Raw genomic sequence first — 19,456 nt, forward strand, 5'->3', positions numbered from 1 at the left:
AGTCCTGCATCTCCTAGAAATGGGCTTGCCTTAGTATCCTTGAAAAATTCATTGGTTAGGAGCAGTGTGTGAAAAACTGCTCAGCATCAGCACAAATACATTGACGAGATTTCAGAGCAAGGCAGATGGGGCTGTCAGCCAACTATACTCCCTGCTCTGTAGACCAGAGATTTTCATGGCTTCCCCATATCCATATTCCACCCTCAGGTTAGTCTGCCCAGATGTCTATATTTATTAAGTATCTAGATTATATGTCACACCTGTTACCATGGTGTTTCCCTTTTATCCAAGGGGAAAATTGTACTATTTACATTTATTAAGTGATTATGTCATGGATGCTACTGCAGTCTAATTTTTTCTTCTTTTGTCCAAGGGAAGAATTGTGAACCGCCAGGAGCTTATTAATGACAATGTCAACAAACAAATCCTCAATAAACTCATAAAAGAACAACTCACAGATCTTGTTATTGAATACAACACTGAGGTCAGTGAACAAAGGGTCTCAGGAGGAGGGTAGCTGCAGTAGCTGTGTGCACAGAATGACTTGTTTTCTTTTTAATTTCAGAATAGGGATCTGATTTATGAATTGAACATCCTGAATCACATGTTGCTCTTTGTCTCCAAAAGCTCTGAGTCATTTCGTATAATAATGCAGCATTACAAGTTGGCATCGAAGATATTCCAAAACAAGGTTTGTGGAAGTTGCCATTGCTTTTTAGGGTTCTTTGGATAGGAATCAAAGTCCTGTAGACCCTGATGCCATCCATCTGCTTTGCTGATTGTAAATGAATCTAAGAAGAATTGGCATTTTCATTTGCATACCTCCTGATTTGCAGTCTTCTTCCTGCCCAGTGTCTCTTTCTTTCTCACCAAAGCTTTGCTTTTCCTTCCCTCATCTTTTTGACAAGCCTACTATGGTTAACATGATTGTTTTGGCTGCTTTTTTGATGGACCAGGCTCTGCTAAGATTGGGTGACTGCACTGTGGCTAGAATCTGGCCTGGAGGAGAGGGGAAAGCAAGACCTGAGGTCAGGGACTGTGAAAAGCCTGAAGATGTGAAGCAGTACAGACAGCAGTTGCTGGGGTTCTAGGATTCAGCATCAACAGGCTTCGGTGCAAATTCTCTTCCTCTTACAAGTGATTTTGTCTTAGATGAGTTTAATCTCTCAGTCTCAGTCACTTTCAGTGAAAAACAGGTAATTAGAGCAAGAATTAGAAGTGCTTTATGTAAAGGAATGAGCAAATGTACAATAAACAGTGCTTACTTTTATTATTATCATTAGAAACACATCAGTGTTTCCTAAGTATTATATCCATATATATGTAGTTACCACTGTCTGGATTACGGAGGCTATTTACTTCCTTTTTCTCTTTATTTTTATAAGAAGTAAGGTAAGAAAATTATTCTGAAATTTAAACAAAACAATTAAAAACTTTGAAGACTCAAATGAATACATAATAAAGCCACTATGCACTAACATTTAAAGACCATGCTATATCCCACATCATTATTCTCCAGGAAAGCTGTTCTAATTACAGAAACATCTGTTCTAAATGCATTCCTCTGTGTGTGTGTGTGTGTGTGTGCGCGCACGTGCTCAGTCGTGTCCTACTCATTGTGACTCCATGGACTGCAGCCCTCCAGGCTCCTCTGTCCGTGGGATTTCCCAGGCAAGAATACTGGAGTGGCTTGCCAGTTCCTTCTCCAGGTAATCTTTCCAACCCAGGGATCCAATCTGCTCATCTTATGTCTCCTGCATTGGCAGGTGGTTCTTTATCCCTAGCACAACCTAGGAAGCAATATGTTCCTGGTTTATTCAATTTTAACCTAGATTTTTGATGTAATTAAATTGATTACAATCTGATTGCTTTCCCGCTATTTTCGTTATAATGGTCAATTTGTTGTTGCTTAGTCACTAAGAGAAGTGAAAGACAAAGGAGAAAAAGAAAATATACCCCTCTGAATGCAGAGTTTCAGAGAATAGCAAGGAGAGAGAAGAAAGCTTTCTTAAGTGAACAATGCAAAAAAAAAAAAAAATAGAGGAAAACAATAGAATGGGAAAGACTAGAGATCTCTTGAAGAATACAGATATTCATGCAAAGATAGACACAATAAAGGACAGAAATGGTATGGACCTAACAGAAGCAGAAGACAGTAAGAAGAGGTGGCAAGAATACACAGAAGAATTGTACAAAAAAGATCTTCACGACCCAGATAATCACAATGGTATGATCACTCACCTAGAGCCAGACATGCTGGAGTGCGAAGTCAAGTGGGCCTTAGGAAGCATCACTGTGAACAAAGCTTGAGGAGGTGATGGAATTCCAGTTGAGTTATTTCAAATCCTAAAAGATGATGCTGTGAAAGTGCTGTACTCAACATGCCAGCAAATCTGGAAAACTCAGCAGTGGCCACAGGACTGGAAAAGGTCAGTTTTCATTCCAATCCCAAAGAACGGCAATACCAAAGAATGTTCACACTGTTGCATAATGGCACTCATTTCACATACTAGCAAAGTAATGCTCAAAATCCTTCAAGGTAGGCTTCAACAATATGTGAACCGAGAACTGCCAGATGTTCAAGCTGGATTTAGAAAAGGCAGACATACCAGAGATCAAACTGCCAGTATCCTCTGGATCATAGAAAAAGCAAGTTCAGTTTAGTTTAGTTGCTCAGTTGTGTCCAACTCTTTGCGATCCCATGAATCGCAGAACGCCAGGCCTCCCTGTCCGTCACCAACTCCCGAAAAAGCAAGAGTTCCAGAAAAAATCTATTCCTGCTTAACTAACTATGCTAAAGCTTTTGACTGTGTAGATCTCAACAAACAGTGGAAAATTCTTAAAGAGATGGGAATACCAGACCACCTGACCTACCTCCTGAGATACTTGTATGTAGGTCAAGGAGCAACAGTTAGAACTGTACATGGAACAACTGACCAGTTCAAAATCGGGAAAGGGGTATACCAAGGCTGTATATTGTCACCCTGCTTATTTAACTTATATGCAGAGAGAGTACATCATGAGAAATGCCAGGCTGGATGAAGCACAAGCTGGAATCAAGATTGCCAGGAGAACTATCAATAACCTCAGATATGCAGATGACACCACCCTTATGGAAAAGAGTGAAGAGGAATTATAAAGCCTCTTGGTGAATGTTGAAAGAGGAGAGTGGAAAAGCTGTCTTACAACTCAACATTCAGAAAATTAAGATCATGGCATCCAGCCCCATCACTTCATGGCAAATAGAAGGGGAAACAATGGAAATAGTGACAGACTTTATTTTATGGGCTCCAAAATCACTGTGGATAGTGACTGCAGCTATGAAACTAAAAGACACTTGCTCCTTGGAAGAAAAGCAATGACAAACCTAGACAGTGTATTAAAAAGTAGAGACATCACTTTGCTGACAAATGTCCATATAGTCAAAGCTATGGTTTTTCCTGTAGTCATGTAAGCTGTGGTACATATACACAATGGAGTATTATTCAGCCATTAAGAAGAATACATTTGAATCAGTTCTAATGAGGTGGATGAAACTGGAGCCTATTATACAGAGTGAAGTAAGCCAGAAAGAAAAACACCAATACAGTATACTAACGCATATATATGGAATTTAGAAAGATGGTAACAATAACCCTGTGTACGAGACAGCAAAAGAGACACTGATGTATAGAACAGTCTTATGGACTCTGTGGGAGAGGGAGAGGGTGGGAAGATTTGGGAGAATGGCATTGAAACATGCAAAATATCATGTATGAAATGAGTTTCCAGTCCAGGTTCGATGCACGATACTGGATGCTTGGGGCTGGTGCACTGGGACGATCCAGAGGGATGGAATGGGGAGGGAGAAGGGAGGAGGGTTCAGGATGGGGAACACATGTATACCTGTGGCAGATTCATTTTGATATTTGGCAAAACTAATACAGTTATGTAAAGTTTAAAAATAAAATAAAATTTAAAAAAAAAAAAAAGAAAGAAAATGAAAAAAAAAAAAAAGGCTGAGCACTGAAGAATTGATACTTTCGAACTGTGGTGCTGGAGAAGACTCTTGAGAGTCCCTTGAACAGCAAGGAGATCAAACCAGTCAATCCTAAAGGAACTCAACCCTAAATATTCATTGGAAGGACTGATGCTGAAACTTAAGCTCCAATACTCTGGCCACCTGATGCAAAGAGCTGATTCATAGATTCATTGAAAAGACCCTGATGCTGGGAATGATTGATGGCAGAAGGAGAAGGCAATGACAGAGGATGAGATGATTGAATGGCATGACTGACTAAATGGATATGAGTTTGAGCAAACTCCAGGTGATGGTGAAGGACAGGGAAGTCTGGCGTACTGCAGTCCATGGGGTGGCAAAGACTTGTACATGACTGAGCTACTGAACAACAAGTTGCTAAGTCATATCCGACTCTTTTCTGACCCCATGGACTGTAGCCCTCCAGGCTTTTCTGTCCATGAGCTCTCCCAGCAAGAATACTGGGGTAGGTTGCCATTTTCTTCTCCAGGGGAATCTTCCTGACCCAGGGATCGTATGCACATCTACTGAATCATCATGTGGATTCTTTACCACTGAGCCACCAGGGAAGCATAATTGCTTAGCCATAATTCTTCTAGATTGAGTTTTTAATTTATCTCTTTAATCTAGATGGAATTTATTTTGGCATATATCAAAAGATTGAAGTTGTTGATTGCCTTTATCCCATTTAGCAAGCTTGTTGAATGTCATTTATTGATTGTGCTCCATTTTTGAGGCAAAGTTATACAGTTGGATAAATATTATTCCAACAGGTCATGCCCCTTATCTTGTTCTCCTCTAACAAATGTTTATTGAAAATATACATGATTTTAATATGTCTACTTTGTTTTTCACAGTCTCCCCAGCACCTGGAAGACTGTCTGACACACAGTAGGACTTTTAATATTTTGAATCATGAATGACCTGAGAGTATCCAAATCCAGAGTCTTCAAGAGCCTCTAAATGGTCTCCTTTCACACTTTCTTCTTATCTATAACCAGAGTGGCCTTTTAAAATTATCACCATGTCACACTCTGGCTTATTATTCTCAGAAACTTCTCATCTCTTTCATATCAACTCTCAGCTCCTCACTGTAGATCTGACCTTATCTCTCACCATCTCCCATGACTCTATCCCTCATGGTATTGTAGCCACACTGGGTGCCTCTCTGTTCTAGAACACTCTAAGCATTCCCCATCCCTCCACCCAGGCCTTTTCAGTGACAGTCTTCACTGCTTAAATAAGTGATCCCCTGACTAGTTACTCATCACTCAGGTCCAAGCTCAAATGTCACCTCCTCAAATATGCTTCCTGACCTTCTATTGGGCCCCTATGTCACCCTATCTGTGCAGTCACTCTCTCACAATGCCCTGTCTCATTATCCAGTTGGCACTCACTCATTGCTCTCTAGTTGATTAATTTCTTTACTCATTTCTTGCCTGTCTTCTCCACTAGAATGTGAGCTCCATGAAGGCATGAATTTTGTCTACCTTGTATCCCCAGTACTTGGTAAAATTCCTAGTAGCCACTCCACAAATAGGTGTAGAATGCATGGTTGAATGAGTTATGAGTTTCCTAGATGGAAGAATAATTTAGAATAATAATGAGTTGACATGTACTGGGCAATTTTCTACCTCCCAGTCACTGAACTAAGCCTTTTATATACAGTGTCCTGTTGCATTCTCACAGCAACCCTGTAATGTGGATCCTATTATAATTATCACTTGATAGATAAGAAAACTGTAGCACATAGAGGGGATGTTATTGTTTTGCCCAAAGAATTGAGATGAAAACTTAGGATCTCCTGACTTCCTGTAGTTGTATGTCTTGCACAAGGATGATGAAACCAGGATGACAGCTAATGCCTCTCTATGCAGTGGTGTTCAGGCCTGCACCTGATGAAAGGGAGCCTTTACAGAGATGCTCCATAGATGCTGCTATTTGCATTTCATTAAGTGCCTTGCCGGGCTTCCCTGGTGGCTCAGACAGTCAAGAATCTCCCTGCAATGCAGGAGACTCGGATTCAATCTCTGGGTCAGGAAGATCCCCCGGAGAAGGGAATGGCTACCCACTCCAGTACTCTTCCTGGAGAATTCCATGGACAGAGGAACCTGATGGGCTACAGTCCGTGGGGTTACAAAGAGTCGGACACGACTGAGCAACTCAAACTACTACCACTACAAGTGCCCTCCCGTAGCTTCCCACAGTTTCTCTCCCTCGCCCTCTCCATACCTCCAGTCCAGGCAGACATGGGTTTCATTTGATTTGGCAGATCCTTTTCATCCTTGTGGATACAGATGTGCCCAGAAATAGACGTGTCTTCAAATACTTCCAGATCAGAGAGGTCGATGTCCCATGTATCCAAATCCTAAACTTAAGCTCCGATGCAAGGTACAAAATGCCTTTCGAGGAAATAACCTACGAAAACCTCCGGAACTTCGGCCAGAGCTTCCTGAATAGAAAGGCTAAGGTAAGCCCGTCCTTGGATAACGATTATTCAGAACCTCAAAATAATTCTTTTTTGGCTGTGCTGGGTCTTCAGTGCTTCGCTTAGGCTTTCTCTAGTTGCAGTGAGCGGTGGCTACTCTTCGTTGTGATGCTCGGGCTTCTCATTGTGTTGGCTTCTCTTATTTCCCAACATAGGTTCTAGGCAAGCTTGGATTCAGTAGTTGTGGTATACAACCTTAGTTGCCCTGAAACATGTGGAATCTTCCTTGACTAGGGATTGAACCCACATCCCCTGCATTGGCAGGCAGAATCTTATCCACTGTGCCACCAGGGAGGTCCTCAAAATAATTCTTTTTCTGTCATTCTGCTGGCTTTGGGCATCTGAATGGAAAGGTCAGTCTTACGGTTCTTGTGATGAAATACCCGCAGCTCCCCATCTCAAATCTATTCAACTTTTGATATGTCCTGACCTTATAATTCCACCATTAATTCGTTATTCTTAAATTTAAGACATTTTCTCTATAGGAATCTCCAATTGAAATGAGCACTCCCAGCCTGGCATCGTCTCAAAGTAGGTTCTTATTCTTCTTTCAGACTTTAAAGTGAAAGATTTACTTGGGCACAGGGTAGATGTTTGCTTGGGGGAGAAGATGGGGTGGCATATATGGAGCAATCAGGACTTAACCTCAAAGACTTTAGGGACTAAGGAGGAGAGGCTTCAAAAAGAGGGCTACAAACACTATGTTGCCCCATTACATAACCACCTGCTGTTTATTTAGCTCTTGCTATATCCTCAACCACCTTTCTGAGTTACTTCCTGCTGAGTTAGGTGATCATATTATTTATTTTTCCAAATGTGGACACTTTTGAGAGTAATGGGAGCATTCTTTGGAAGTATTTTAAATGGCAGGAATAAACTGGGATACTCCAGGCAAACAGGAATGTATGATCACCTTATTTTGGAGGGCTCCCTCTACTTCTGTCCATCCCCCCACAGACACTGCTTCCTCTGAAGCCTTCTCAAATGAAAGCTGATTTTTATTTTATGTACAGCATTATCACACACCAGTTGGTAAGGCTGGTGTCCTCCATGCCACTTCTAAACCATTTCTCCTCCTCTTGGCTTTTAAAAACTCCAAATTATTTAGATTCCATGCCTTTGTACTTTAGACCACCAGCTCCTGCCTCCCATGGCTGTCCTGGTCACTTCCCTTTCACTTTCTGAGGATGCAGACATGCCCTCTACCCCTATTCTGTCCTTATTTACAGAAATGTCAATATCCAAAACCCTCATCTCTTTTCCAGTAATGGTATGTCCATGCCTTCTCAGCCACTTGCTCTTAGGGCCATACTCTAGAGATGGCAGCCCCTCTGAAAGCCTGATTTCACCCTTCCTGTCCCCTCAGTTCCCTTCCCTAGTAGCCACATGGCTACAACCCCTTACCCTTTTCTCATGGCTCCAGTCTCCTGATCTTATTTCATAATCCCTTTAATTCCCTCCTTTGTTAACTTGGATTCCATGTCCATCACCCTGATGATGATTCCCTTAACTCCGCCATCCCTTCCACCTTCTACCTCCTCTACATCCCCTAGCATTTCCCAGGCAAAATCACAACTCCAGTTGAACCCACTTAACTTTCCTATAGATTCTAGGCCAATTCTGGAAAAAAAGAACATCACCCTGAGGCAGGCTGGCTTCATGGAGTCACAAACCAAACCTCCTGTGGGCTCTTAGAAATGTTCTGACATTTATAGAAATTTCACTTAATGTGTTCATTCTCTTAATCTTGGAGTCTATTTCTCCTCAACCTCATTCCTACTTTCAGTCTGAGCTGAGTATTCGAATATATCCCTAAGAAAATAGAAGGTTTCAGACAGGGTCCCCTCATTTTCTATCACCACATCTGCAGATCTAAGATGGAGCTCTGCCTGTCCTCTTTTTCTCATGCTGGTTCTATCTCAGGAGGTGTTTGTCTTCCTCTCAAGGACCAGCACATCCTCTTGTGTTCTTGGGACAAAGAGGAGCATCTTTCATCTGACCTATAAGATGTCATGAGTCTGATCTGGCCCATTACTAATTCTCCATCATTTTCTCCATTTCCCATCCCTCACATCCAGTCCCCTCACAAAGAATCTTCAGGTCCTTTCCAGAGGTGGGGGTAGGGATGAGGGAAGCTATTGTAGGTGACAAGACTGGTGAGTTGGGCAAAGACCACACAGCAAGGACTTGTAAGCATATTAAGGACTTGGTATTCTAAAAGCAATGGGAAGCCACATTTGCCTGGTGAAAGTAGAACCTGCTTTTAGAATAAAGGTGTGAAGAGGATTAGGAGGAGATAAAGAGAGGACACTGTAATAACAGTGACCTAGATGAGAGATGAAAGCTACCTGGCCAAAGTAGTAGCAGTGCAGACAGAAAGGCGTGAATTGAAGAGATATTCAGAAAACAAAGGTTGCAAAGAAAAATACATGTTCTGAGATTTTTCATTGCCTCCTTTAAAGAGAAGCAAGAACTGAGTTCATTTTTTCATTGGTTCACAATATTGACTGAGGTCTCATGATGTACCAGTACTCAGTGGTACTCAGTGATAAGGGAAGAAAAGTCCTTTGTGAGGACTCAGATAGGGACACATTAATCACATAACCATAAAATAAAAATACATGATAAATAAGTGATACAGGAAAAGCTACCAAGTATTATGAGAATTTATGAAAGCAGGGCTGTGACCTAGTCTGGGGGAGAGTCAGGGAAATCTTCCTCTGAGATCATTCTGAAAGACAAATCTAAGTTAGAGATAATTCTGATAGAGAAGGGAGCATGGGAATGAGGAAGTGGGCAGAAGGCTAGCCCTTTGAGTGAATAGACCAGTGTGGCTGAAAAAAGCAAGGAAAGAATGATGAACGTGGAAAAGGTGGCGGGAAACAAAGTATAATATATATTTTATAGGTGACGTAAGTGATCCTAGTTTGATTCTTGGAATAATTGAGGACAGCTATATTTTTGGGAGAAGGGACATAGACTGGTTTAGATGTTAATGATGTGAAACCCACTCTTATCTAAGAATTCTAAGAATCATGTATTCAGAATTCTGGAATCCACCCTGGTTTGGGACTCTGCTGCCTTCTCAGCCCTCTGACTCCAGTGCCCTGGACAATCCAGGTTGCACATTTAGCTCATGACCTTTCTTAGCATTTCAAAGGCTTTCCCAAGGCTGCTATAAAAACAAGAGAAAATTTTCTATTGTTTCCAGCCGTGGTGGGGACCCCAACTGCCAACCCATTTCTGGAGGCTGTTAAAATGTCTCAAATTTATTTCCTAGAAACATCTATCCAGTGAAGAAATTCCAAATTATTGGGACCAGGGGCCGGTTAAGCAGCTTGTTGGGAAGAACTTCAACGTCGTCGTGTTTGACAAGGAAAGGGACGTGTTTGTGATGTTCTGTGAGTATCTCTGCAGAGGCCTCTGGAGGCCGTGGCTCTAACGTTACTTTTTCAAGTGTAGGTTCCTGAATTCTTGGGTACCAAAATCTCCAAAACCTACCAAAGCATCATGCCAAGAATGGTCTTCAGACATCCATAGTTTGGCTCAAGATGCTGTCAGCTACAAAGCAACTCTCCCCCCAGATCAAATTCTTGAAGTGTGTGGAATACCTTTCACATAATCGAAGCCTGTGGCTATTTGTAACAACAGTAATACTGATGGCTAGAGCCGCCACGCCTGCGCCGTCACACTACACTCTCTCACTCAATCCTCACACCTTACTTTTGAAAGTAGCTCCTTTATTGCTCTCACCTTACAGGTGAGTAAACAAAGTCCCAGGGAAGTGAAACTTTACTGAAGTTAGGCAGCTAGTGGGTGACCTTAACTAAGTAAGGGATTGGAACCTAGTCAGCCTGAATCCAGTGGCTACATGGGTAACTGCTGTACCGGTATAAGTTAAGTAACATCAAATAGCCCATATTTAACATACCTGAGTTGGGGCAACCAAAATGAAGACTCATGTCATACATGTAAAAGACCTGGAACAGTGTCTGGCATCTTGTAAGCACAGATAAAAGGCAGGTACTATTGCCATTATTTCCCTTGTTATGACTGTTTCCAGTGTTCACCCAGGGACAGTTGCTCTTCCTCCATTGTTTCTGATTTGCGTGTGAAAGCCAAAGCCAAGGGACCTTCTCTTTCACCCTGAGACACAGAGAAGGGTGGCAATGCAGTGACTTCAGATACATCTTTTACTTAACAGGAGGAGTTGATATTTATTGAGCACTGATGAGTTTGCTGTTTATACACCTGCTCTCATTCCTCCTCTAACCAAGCCTCTTAGGAAGGTACAGTGGATTTCCCCATGATACATATCAGGGAACCTAGCCTCAGAGAAAAGAATTACTTTACCCCAGATCCCATAGCAAGTAAGCTGCAAGACAAAAAGTTCAAATCCAGGTCTGATGCCATCATTTCCTAGAGGGTGAAACAAGGACTGGGTTACATTATGCAGGCCTTTAAAACTCTCATTAAAATGGACATTCATCCACAGAGCCAGGTGTTTATAAGTCTGCATGGCTGAATAACCATGATCTTTTGCCTTTAAGTGAGAGGCTGGGGAGGCCTTTCTTTGCTCGTCTGACACTGGGAGTCTTGAGAATGCTCACTTGGTTCTGGTAAAAAACCAAAGTGGTCTCATTTTTTTGGAATCAGGGTTGTCAGATTAGCCTCACGACCATAGCCATTAGGCCCCCTTGGGTTCCAACCCAGGGCCTGTTGATCTCCAGGGAAGCTGCCAGGATGCAGCCAGGAGAGTAGATGATCACAGAGGCACTCGGTCTGTAAATGGAAGGATAATCATCCAAAAATGTAATACCCAGGGACTTTGAGCCACTCCTCCGACAAAGCCAGAATCTTTAATGGAACGAATAAGACAAGGTTGTTTCCCCCTTCCATGCTTGGAGCTGGTCCCAATTTCTCCCCACAGTTCCAGGTGTCTGGACTGTCCACAGAGCTTAGGGAACTATCTGGAGGGAAGTTCCGTGTCTCTTTCCCAGGGATAGTCGTACTTAGCTCAACCTCATGTTCACTTCCTAGGTGGACTCTCCTCCGTGGGACTGAAAGGGGTGTGATACAATGGTCACAAGTCAAAGCAGTCTGTCTGCTAATCCCACTTCCTCTGATTAAATCACTAAGTGACCTTGAGCTGTAAGCTTAACCGCTGTTGGAAAACTCTTGTGCTCTCTCTCACATACGCAAATACACATACTTTTTGGCAGAACATAAATATGTTTTTCTTGGTTTGGTTTTCCTCTTCAGCTGGATGGAATGAAATGTTACAGGGAAATCAGAGAATAGAAGAAAATGTCCCAACATGTTAATGTCTGAGTGGAAGGGGGACTAGGTTATTATTTTTTTTCTAGTTTATTTAGTGATGATCAGATACTACAGCTGAAATGTAAGATAACCTAAGTGAAGTAAGTGAAAGTGAAAGTTGCTCAGTTGTGTCTGACTCTTTGTGACTCCATGGACTATAGTCCATGGAATTCTCCAGGACAGAATACTGGAGTGGGTAGCCATTCCCTTCTCCAGGGGATCTTCCCAACCCAGGGATCTAACCCTGGTCTCCCACATTGCAGATGGGTTCTTTACCAGCTGAGCCAGGAAGGAAGCCCAAGAATACTGGGGTTGGTGGCCTATCCCTTCTCCAGCAGATCTTCCTGACCCAGGAATTGAACTGGGGTCTCCTGCATTGCAGGCGGTTTCTTTACCAACTGAGCTATCAGGGAAGCCCAAGATAACCTAACATACTATTAAAAGAGACAGGGAGTGCAACTTGCATGGCAGCAGACCATTAATGGAGCACAGTGATGGTGTCTATGGGGGAGTGTGGCTTTCAGGGTCTTTATGAGTGTGAGCTTGAGTGATGGCCCTTCTTTTCCAGATGCACCCTGGTCCCAGAAGTGCATGGTGTTGTTCCCAGTATTGGAAGAGTTGGGCAGAAAGTATCAAAACCACTCCACAGTCACCATCGCCAAGATTGACATCACAGCAAATGACATTGAGCTGATGTACCAGGACCGATACCCCTTCTTCAGACTCTTCCCCACTGACTCTCAAAAAGTGAGGGGCTCTTGGGATTCACATAACTGGAAATGTTATATTATTGTCAAGGACTCAGTTTCTCTCAGTCTCCCTCTACCTTTTACAAAATCGACTTCATTCTCAGCTCCAACTCTTATTATCTTTTCATATTCAAGTTAGAGAAAAATTTCCACTAGCTTTCAGAAAATTCCCAACTCAGTCTGATTGGGTCCCCCTAACCCAATCATTGTGGCAAAGGGGATGTTGGTGTTTTGATGGCCAGGCCTAGGTCAAATGGTCCCCTCTGGTATTAGAGCTGAGCTTCACTCAGACTATATGGAATAAGGTAGGGGGAGTCACCATGTGAATATTGGGGGTGGGGTGGTACCAGAAGAAGGAAGACTGCATGATGGAGACAATTAAGTACTTTACACTTTGGTTTTAGAGCCATTGAACATCACCAGTGTTCATGGAATACATACTTCATGCTACTTTGGTATGTGGGGAAGTATGTCAAAGAATCACAAGCCAAGGTCCCTGGTCCCAAGAAGAGTATGATTAAGTGTTGGGTAAAGTCATGGAATGTGAAGTCAAGTGGGCCTTAGGAAGTATCACTGCGAACAAAGCTAGTGGAGGTAATGGAATTCCAGTTGAGCTATTTAAAATCCTAAAAGATGATGCTGTGAAAGTGCTGCACTCAATATGTCAGCAAATTTGGAAAACTCAGCAGTGGCCACAGGACTGGAAAAGTTTTCATTCCAATCCCAAAAAAAGGAAATGCCAAAGAATGCTCAAGCTACTGCACAATCTCACTCATCTCACACACTAGTAAAGGAATGCTCAAAATTCTCCAAGCCAGGCTTCAGCAATATGTGAACTGTGAACTTCCAGATGTTCAAGCTGGTTTTAGAAAAGGCAGAGAAACAAGAGATCAAATTGCCAACATTTGCTGGATCATCGAAAAAGCAAAAAAGTTCCAGAAAAACATCTATTTCTGCTGTATTGACTATGCCAAAGCCTTTGACTGTGTGGATCACAATCAACTGTGGAAAATTCTGAAAGAGATGGGAATACCAGACCACATGACCTGCCTCTTGAGAAACCTATATACAGATCAGGAAGCAACAGTTAAAACTGAACATGGAACAACAGACTGGTTCCAAATAGGAAAAGGAGTACGTCAAGGCTGTATATTGTCACCCTGCTTTATTTAACTTCTATGCAGAGTACATCATAAGAAATGCTGGGCTGGAAGAAGCACAAGCTGGAATCAAGATTGCCAGGAAAAATATCAATAACCTCAGATATGCAGATGACACCACCCTTATGGGAGAAAGTGAAGAAGAACTAAAGAGCCTCTTGATGAAAGTGAAAGAGGAGAGTAAAAATGTTGGCTTAAAGCACAACATTCAGAACACTAAGATCATGCCATCTGGTCCCATCACTTCATGGAAAATAGATGAGGAAACAGTGTAAACAGTGGTTGACTTTATTTTGCTGGGCTCCAAAATCACTGCAGATGGTGACTGCAGCCATGAATGCCATGCAGGCATTCCAAGCTTACTCCTTGGAAGGAAAGTTATGACCAACCTAGATAGCATATTGAAAAGCAGAGACATTACTTTGCCAACAAAGGTCCATCTAGTCAAGGCTATGGTTTTTCCAGTGGTCATGTATGGATGTGAGAGTTGGACTGTGAAGAAAGCTGAGTGCCAAAGGATTGATGCTTTTGAACTGTGGTGTTGAAGAAGACTCTTGAGAGTCCCTTGGACTGCAAGGAGATCCAACCAGTCCATCCTAAAGGAAATCAGTCTTGGGTGTTCATTGGAAGGACTGATGTTGAAGCTGAAACTCCAGTATTTTGGCCACCTGATGCGAAGAGCTGACTCATTTGAAAAGACCCTGATGCTGGGAAAGATTGAAGATGGGAGGAGAAGGGGATGACAGAGGATGAGATGGTTCGATGGCATCACCGACTCAATGGATGTGAGTTTGGGTAAACTCCAGGAGTTGGTGATGGACAGGGAGGCCTGGCGTGCTGCGGTTCATGGAGTCACAAAGAGTTGGACAGGACTGAGTGACTGATCTGAACCTAACTGAAAGTCATGGTATAGCCTCATCTCCGAATGCAATTGGCATTAAATAGGGCAGATTCTGGAGGGCTTATATGGTTGGAAGTCTTCATGAAAATATGACACTTTGAAGAATGCTAGGGATTTAAATCAGAAGTGTGTGAATTATAAGTAGGGAGTATAATATAAACAAGGGGGTAGGCGGAGGGCTAACCACAGAACTGTGAAAGAGATGTCATCCTCCTGGTGTAGAAGATGCACATGAAAATCCTAAAAGGCTAGATTGAAAGGGTGGATGGACCTTGTTCAGATCTTCAGTTATCTGAAAAGGAGTTTAGACAGCCAGAGGGCAGTAAGCAGTTTCCTAATCTTCTTAAAGACTGAAAAAGGAAAGGAAGCTAGTGATAGCTGAGCAAGAACATACGCCAGACCCTTTGTAAAACAAATATTCTCATTCTTTAGTAAGAAAATAGCATATATATCTAGATATAGATATATATAGTGCTCCTATGAGTCAAGCATTGTTTTAACTGCCTTTTGCATGTTGTTTGCGACCCCGTGGACTGTAAGCCCACCAGGCTTCTCTGTCCATGAGATTTTCCAGGCAAGAGTATGGGAGTGGATTGCCATTTTTTTTTCTCCAGGGGCTCTTCCCAGCCCAGGAATAGAACCCAGGTCTCCTGCATTGCAGGCAGGTTTACCTCTGAGCAACCAGGGAAGCCTCCTTTTCACATAGTAACTCATTAAATCCAAAGAACAACACCATGAGCAAGGGACTGTTATTATCTTCATCTTACAGTTAAGGAAACTGAGTCATAGAGTGGTTAAGCTTCCAGACAACACTGCAAAGTGATGAAGCCAGGGATCGAGCCCCAACAGTGTGGCCCCATAGTTCTTGCTCTGAATGACTACATCACAGCCCTATGATGGAGGATATTTCATTATTCTTATGGTAATGAAAGCTCAGAGAAGTTAAGGAACTTGCTCACTGCACTCAGGTTGTTAGGAATTTGACTCCGGATTTGTCTGTGGACCATCCCTGAGTATCCTGCAGGAAGAGGCTACCATTTCATCTCTGCTCCATTTTCTTCCTAGGCTGTACTGTACAATGGTGAACATACCCTGAAGGGCTTTTCTGACTTCCTGGAAAGTCAAATCAAGATTCAGATTGAGGATGAAGATGAGGTAAGGGGAAACAGCAGTAGTCTAGACCATTCTGTCCCACACAAAACCATCAAGAGCTCAACAGATTAGGAAAGAGGGTGCCAAGAGTTCTATAATCTTGTGGGAGAGAATGGAGGAGGGATCCAGGTTGGATGACTTTATTTCAAGGACACATGCTATTAGAATTCGGCAGAGTTGAGAAACACATAAAATTAATAAATTTATATTAAAAAAAAAAAAAGGACAAGGTCTCACACAGCTCCTAGGCTGCTTCCATAAGTCCACTATTCTTGAGTGTTTAACCACATGTTCTGATGGGCTCCTGTGCCCTGGCATTGTTCTACAATTTCCATTCCCTCCTAATTCTGTCCATGCCTCAGTAAGCTGAAAGGGGTCATCTGTATTAGTTAGGACCCTTTCAGTTGCAAATGTCAGAAACTATAGCACTGTTTGGCTTAAGCAGCAATGGGAATTTATCCCCTGTAACCAGGAGAACATCAAAGGTGGGTGGATTCTGAAGCTCAGAGTCATTTTCTGTCTCCCCATCTGTTTTCCTCTGTTTGCTTCATTCCCAAGCAGGCACTTCCCCATGGAAGGGCAGTGACTGCTCCACAGCTCTCAGCTAACATCTTCTCAGCTGGCAAAGAAAGTATTATTAATAATACCAGGTCTTTAGTAGTCCTAGCACATGTCCTGGAACGAATCTCAGCAGCCAGGCCTCGGGCAGCAGCACCTCTGGGCTTAGAGTAGTGAAAGGCTGCTTGGCAATACAATGGCAATTACTGCATAATTCTTGCCTCTATTTATTTTTCCTCCTCCAACCCTTTCTCCCTCCCTCTCTTCTTTTCTTTTCTTTTCTTCTCTTCTTTTCTTAAATAGCTACTCTCTGTTGAGCAAAGTGAAGAGACAGAAAAGGAGGTATTAGTGGAGGAAAAGGAGGAACATTTTATGAAGAAAGAGCTACCAGAACAGAATTTGCCTGAGCTGGAGAATGTGACCAAGCTCGAAGGGCCAACTGAGCAGAAAGAAAAGGCTGAGGAGGAGAAGGTAGCCGAGCCAAAGGAACCTCCAACACAGGTGGAGAAACCAAGAGTGAAGGAAGAACTGTAAGGCTCTCCAAAGCCAGGAAGAGAGGGTGCCCATTTTCCAGATCCTGGCATCATTTTCTGAGTTTATCTACTCCAAATAAAATTCTATATAATTGTGGTAGGTGGGTGGAGGCTGGATAATAAAAGCCCCTGAATGTCTTTGGCCCCGTGTTACTCATTACCTTTTTTCTGCTTGGTGTTGCCTTAGAAGAGCTCTTTGGCCTCGAATTCAGATAGGGCTGCAAGGGAAGCCATAATAGTCACATTTAATGAGTGTTTACAACATACTGGGCATTCGCCTCGTTCTCACAGCCTCACTGAGAGCTAGGTTTCATTATCCCCATTTTACAGATGAGGAAACTGAGGCAAAGAGAGGTTGAGCAACCAGGTAGGATCACAAGGCTAGAAAGCCCTTGAAATATGATTCTGGGCAATCTCACTCCACAGGTGGTGCACACATCACCATCACCACTACCACATTGGGATCCCCAGAGAGGGTGGCTGATGCTTTCAAAGAGGTGGGCTGATCTTTTTTTTTTGCTTCATTTTAGCACAGTAGGAAAGAGATTTGACCCAAAATCTCTCCCTAGTCTTTCACATCTCAAAATGACCCATTCTCGTAAGCAACCATATGCTAGGCTAATGCTCAAGTCCCTTCTTTCCTTTTATTACCATAAAAGTAATTCTACCAAAACATGTGACTCCTCCTACTTCCTTCCATGTGACTCCATCCACTATTCCCCATCTCCAACCACCAGTCTCAGCCACAGAAGTCTTCTAATTGGCCCCTCTACTGCTGCTCTGTACCTCCAAGCCCCCCACACATACATGCACACAATCCGTATTCCCTAAAGCTGTTAAAGTAATCTTTTTAAAAGCTGTTTCATGAGCGCTCACGGTACTACCCCGTTTTTCTAGTTTCTAGTGGCTACTTGCCACTCATGGTTTCCTCTTCAAAGAACTCTGGCCATTAGTTTCCATCCTCACTTTTCCTGCTTCCTCTGACTCTAATTCTTCCTGCATCTCTCTCATAAGCACCACTGTAATTGCACTGGGCCTGCCCAGATAACCTCATCTCAAGATGCTGATTTTAATTATACCCACAAAGTCCCTTTTGCCATGTAAGGTAATATTCACACAGAGAAGGAAATGGCAACCCACTCCAGTGTTCTTGCCTGGAGAGTCCCAGGGACGGGGGAGCCTGGTGGGCTGTCGTCTATGGGGCTGCACACTCAGACACGACTGAAGTGACTTAGCAGCAGCAGCAGCATATTTATGCTGCTGGTTTGTGACATTCACTTAATTCGGGTATAATAGACCTTCTCTTGGTAAAAGGAGGGCATACTATTTTAGAAACTAAGGTCTACACAAACCACCTGGGCCTCTCCACAGCCTTCCTATTATGTAACGCAAAGGCTGATTCTACTTAATCAGGTCTCAATAGCCTGTGCCCCAGTCTCTCCTTCCCCAAACCCGGGCCTGTCCACATCCAGACTAAGCAGGGAACAGCCCGCGGCCCTGGAACTCACCTGAACCAGTCGCCCTGGCAGGAGCAGGTGTTAGTATTCAAGACACGATTCCAAGCTCACCTGCTTCAAAGCCATGTGGCTGCCAGTTGAAGGAGGGGTCCCCGGGGGCTTCTAGGAAATCACGTGGAATGAAACCACATGGAACAGAGCTCCTGACTGGCCATGAGCCAGAAAATGGGTGTGCTACTTGCCTGTCCCCCAGATGCAACTGGGGCCTTAGGAAGTGGGGGCTCAGATTGGTGAATACAGTATGGGTAGGTGGGGCAGGTGATGACTCTCTGTTGGGAGGTCATTAGAGCATACGGGGAGAGAAAAACCTTTTACAGAAAGATACTGTCTCGATGAAAGGACAGGGGATGTGGAAGATGAGTCCAGAGGCAGGTAGATGGAGAAGATGTGGGAGGCATGGCTTAATGACTCCAATGAAGTTGCCATGTTGTCATTAAGTGTGTGGGACTGGTGGGGGCAGGGAAGGGAGGGAAGAACAAAGAGTGGAAAAATAGCCAATTAGAGAAATATACCACAAGATGATCTAGCTGTGTTGAATGAAGGTGATGTTTACTGTTCTAAAATACAGATTTTATTATAATTCAGGTCTGACAAAGGCAACAGATCAGGAGATAACTGTCATCAAAAGATAGTTTATTATACTCTCAGATCCTAAGAGGAGGGAATATATCATGCCATGAGGGTGGCATACAGGAAAGTGCTAGGGTTGGTCAGAAGGCAGAGGAAGCAAGGGGGAAATCTGACTATAATCTGAAATTGTAGCCTTTATTGTGGTTTCCATAGGAAGGGACAGAATAGGCAAGGTAAGCAGGTTTAGGATTGGCTAGTTGGAATAATGTCAGTAGGCTCTGGGACTTGGAAATTGTCGCTAGTTATCTGGTACCTGGTCCTGAGTGTGAGCCTGACAGAGGAGAGCTTGGGTGATGGGCTCTAGATTGGCTGTTTTGCATGTGAAAGGCATGCTGTCAGGAATATGATATTCCTAGAGATAGCGAGGTATATCTCCAATGCTACCTATCTCCAAGGCATAGTTCACCCTCAGTGGGGCAGTCCCTCCAGAA

At 43.1% G+C, this 19,456-nt stretch overlaps 1 protein-coding gene across 1 annotated transcript in view; it reads left to right on the forward strand.

The window, feature by feature from the left end:
- Positions 1–17,006, forward strand: part of PDILT (protein disulfide isomerase like, testis expressed) — a 50,524-nt gene extending 33,518 nt beyond the window's left edge. Inside the window, exons 6-12 of the mRNA XM_006073918.4 lie at positions 374–484; positions 566–691; positions 6,291–6,488; positions 9,787–9,907; positions 12,394–12,572; positions 15,701–15,790; positions 16,649–17,006. Coding sequence (XP_006073980.4) covers positions 374–484; positions 566–691; positions 6,291–6,488; positions 9,787–9,907; positions 12,394–12,572; positions 15,701–15,790; positions 16,649–16,879 — 1,056 coding nt within the window. The 3' untranslated portion in view covers positions 16,880–17,006. The remainder of the gene's footprint in view (positions 1–373; positions 485–565; positions 692–6,290; positions 6,489–9,786; positions 9,908–12,393; positions 12,573–15,700; positions 15,791–16,648) is intronic.
- Positions 17,007–19,456: the final 2,450 nt, after the last annotated feature.

The sequence above is a fragment of the Bubalus bubalis genome, chromosome 24 (genome assembly GCF_019923935.1).
Source record: "Bubalus bubalis isolate 160015118507 breed Murrah chromosome 24, NDDB_SH_1, whole genome shotgun sequence".
Taxonomy (NCBI): domain Eukaryota; kingdom Metazoa; phylum Chordata; class Mammalia; order Artiodactyla; family Bovidae; genus Bubalus; species Bubalus bubalis.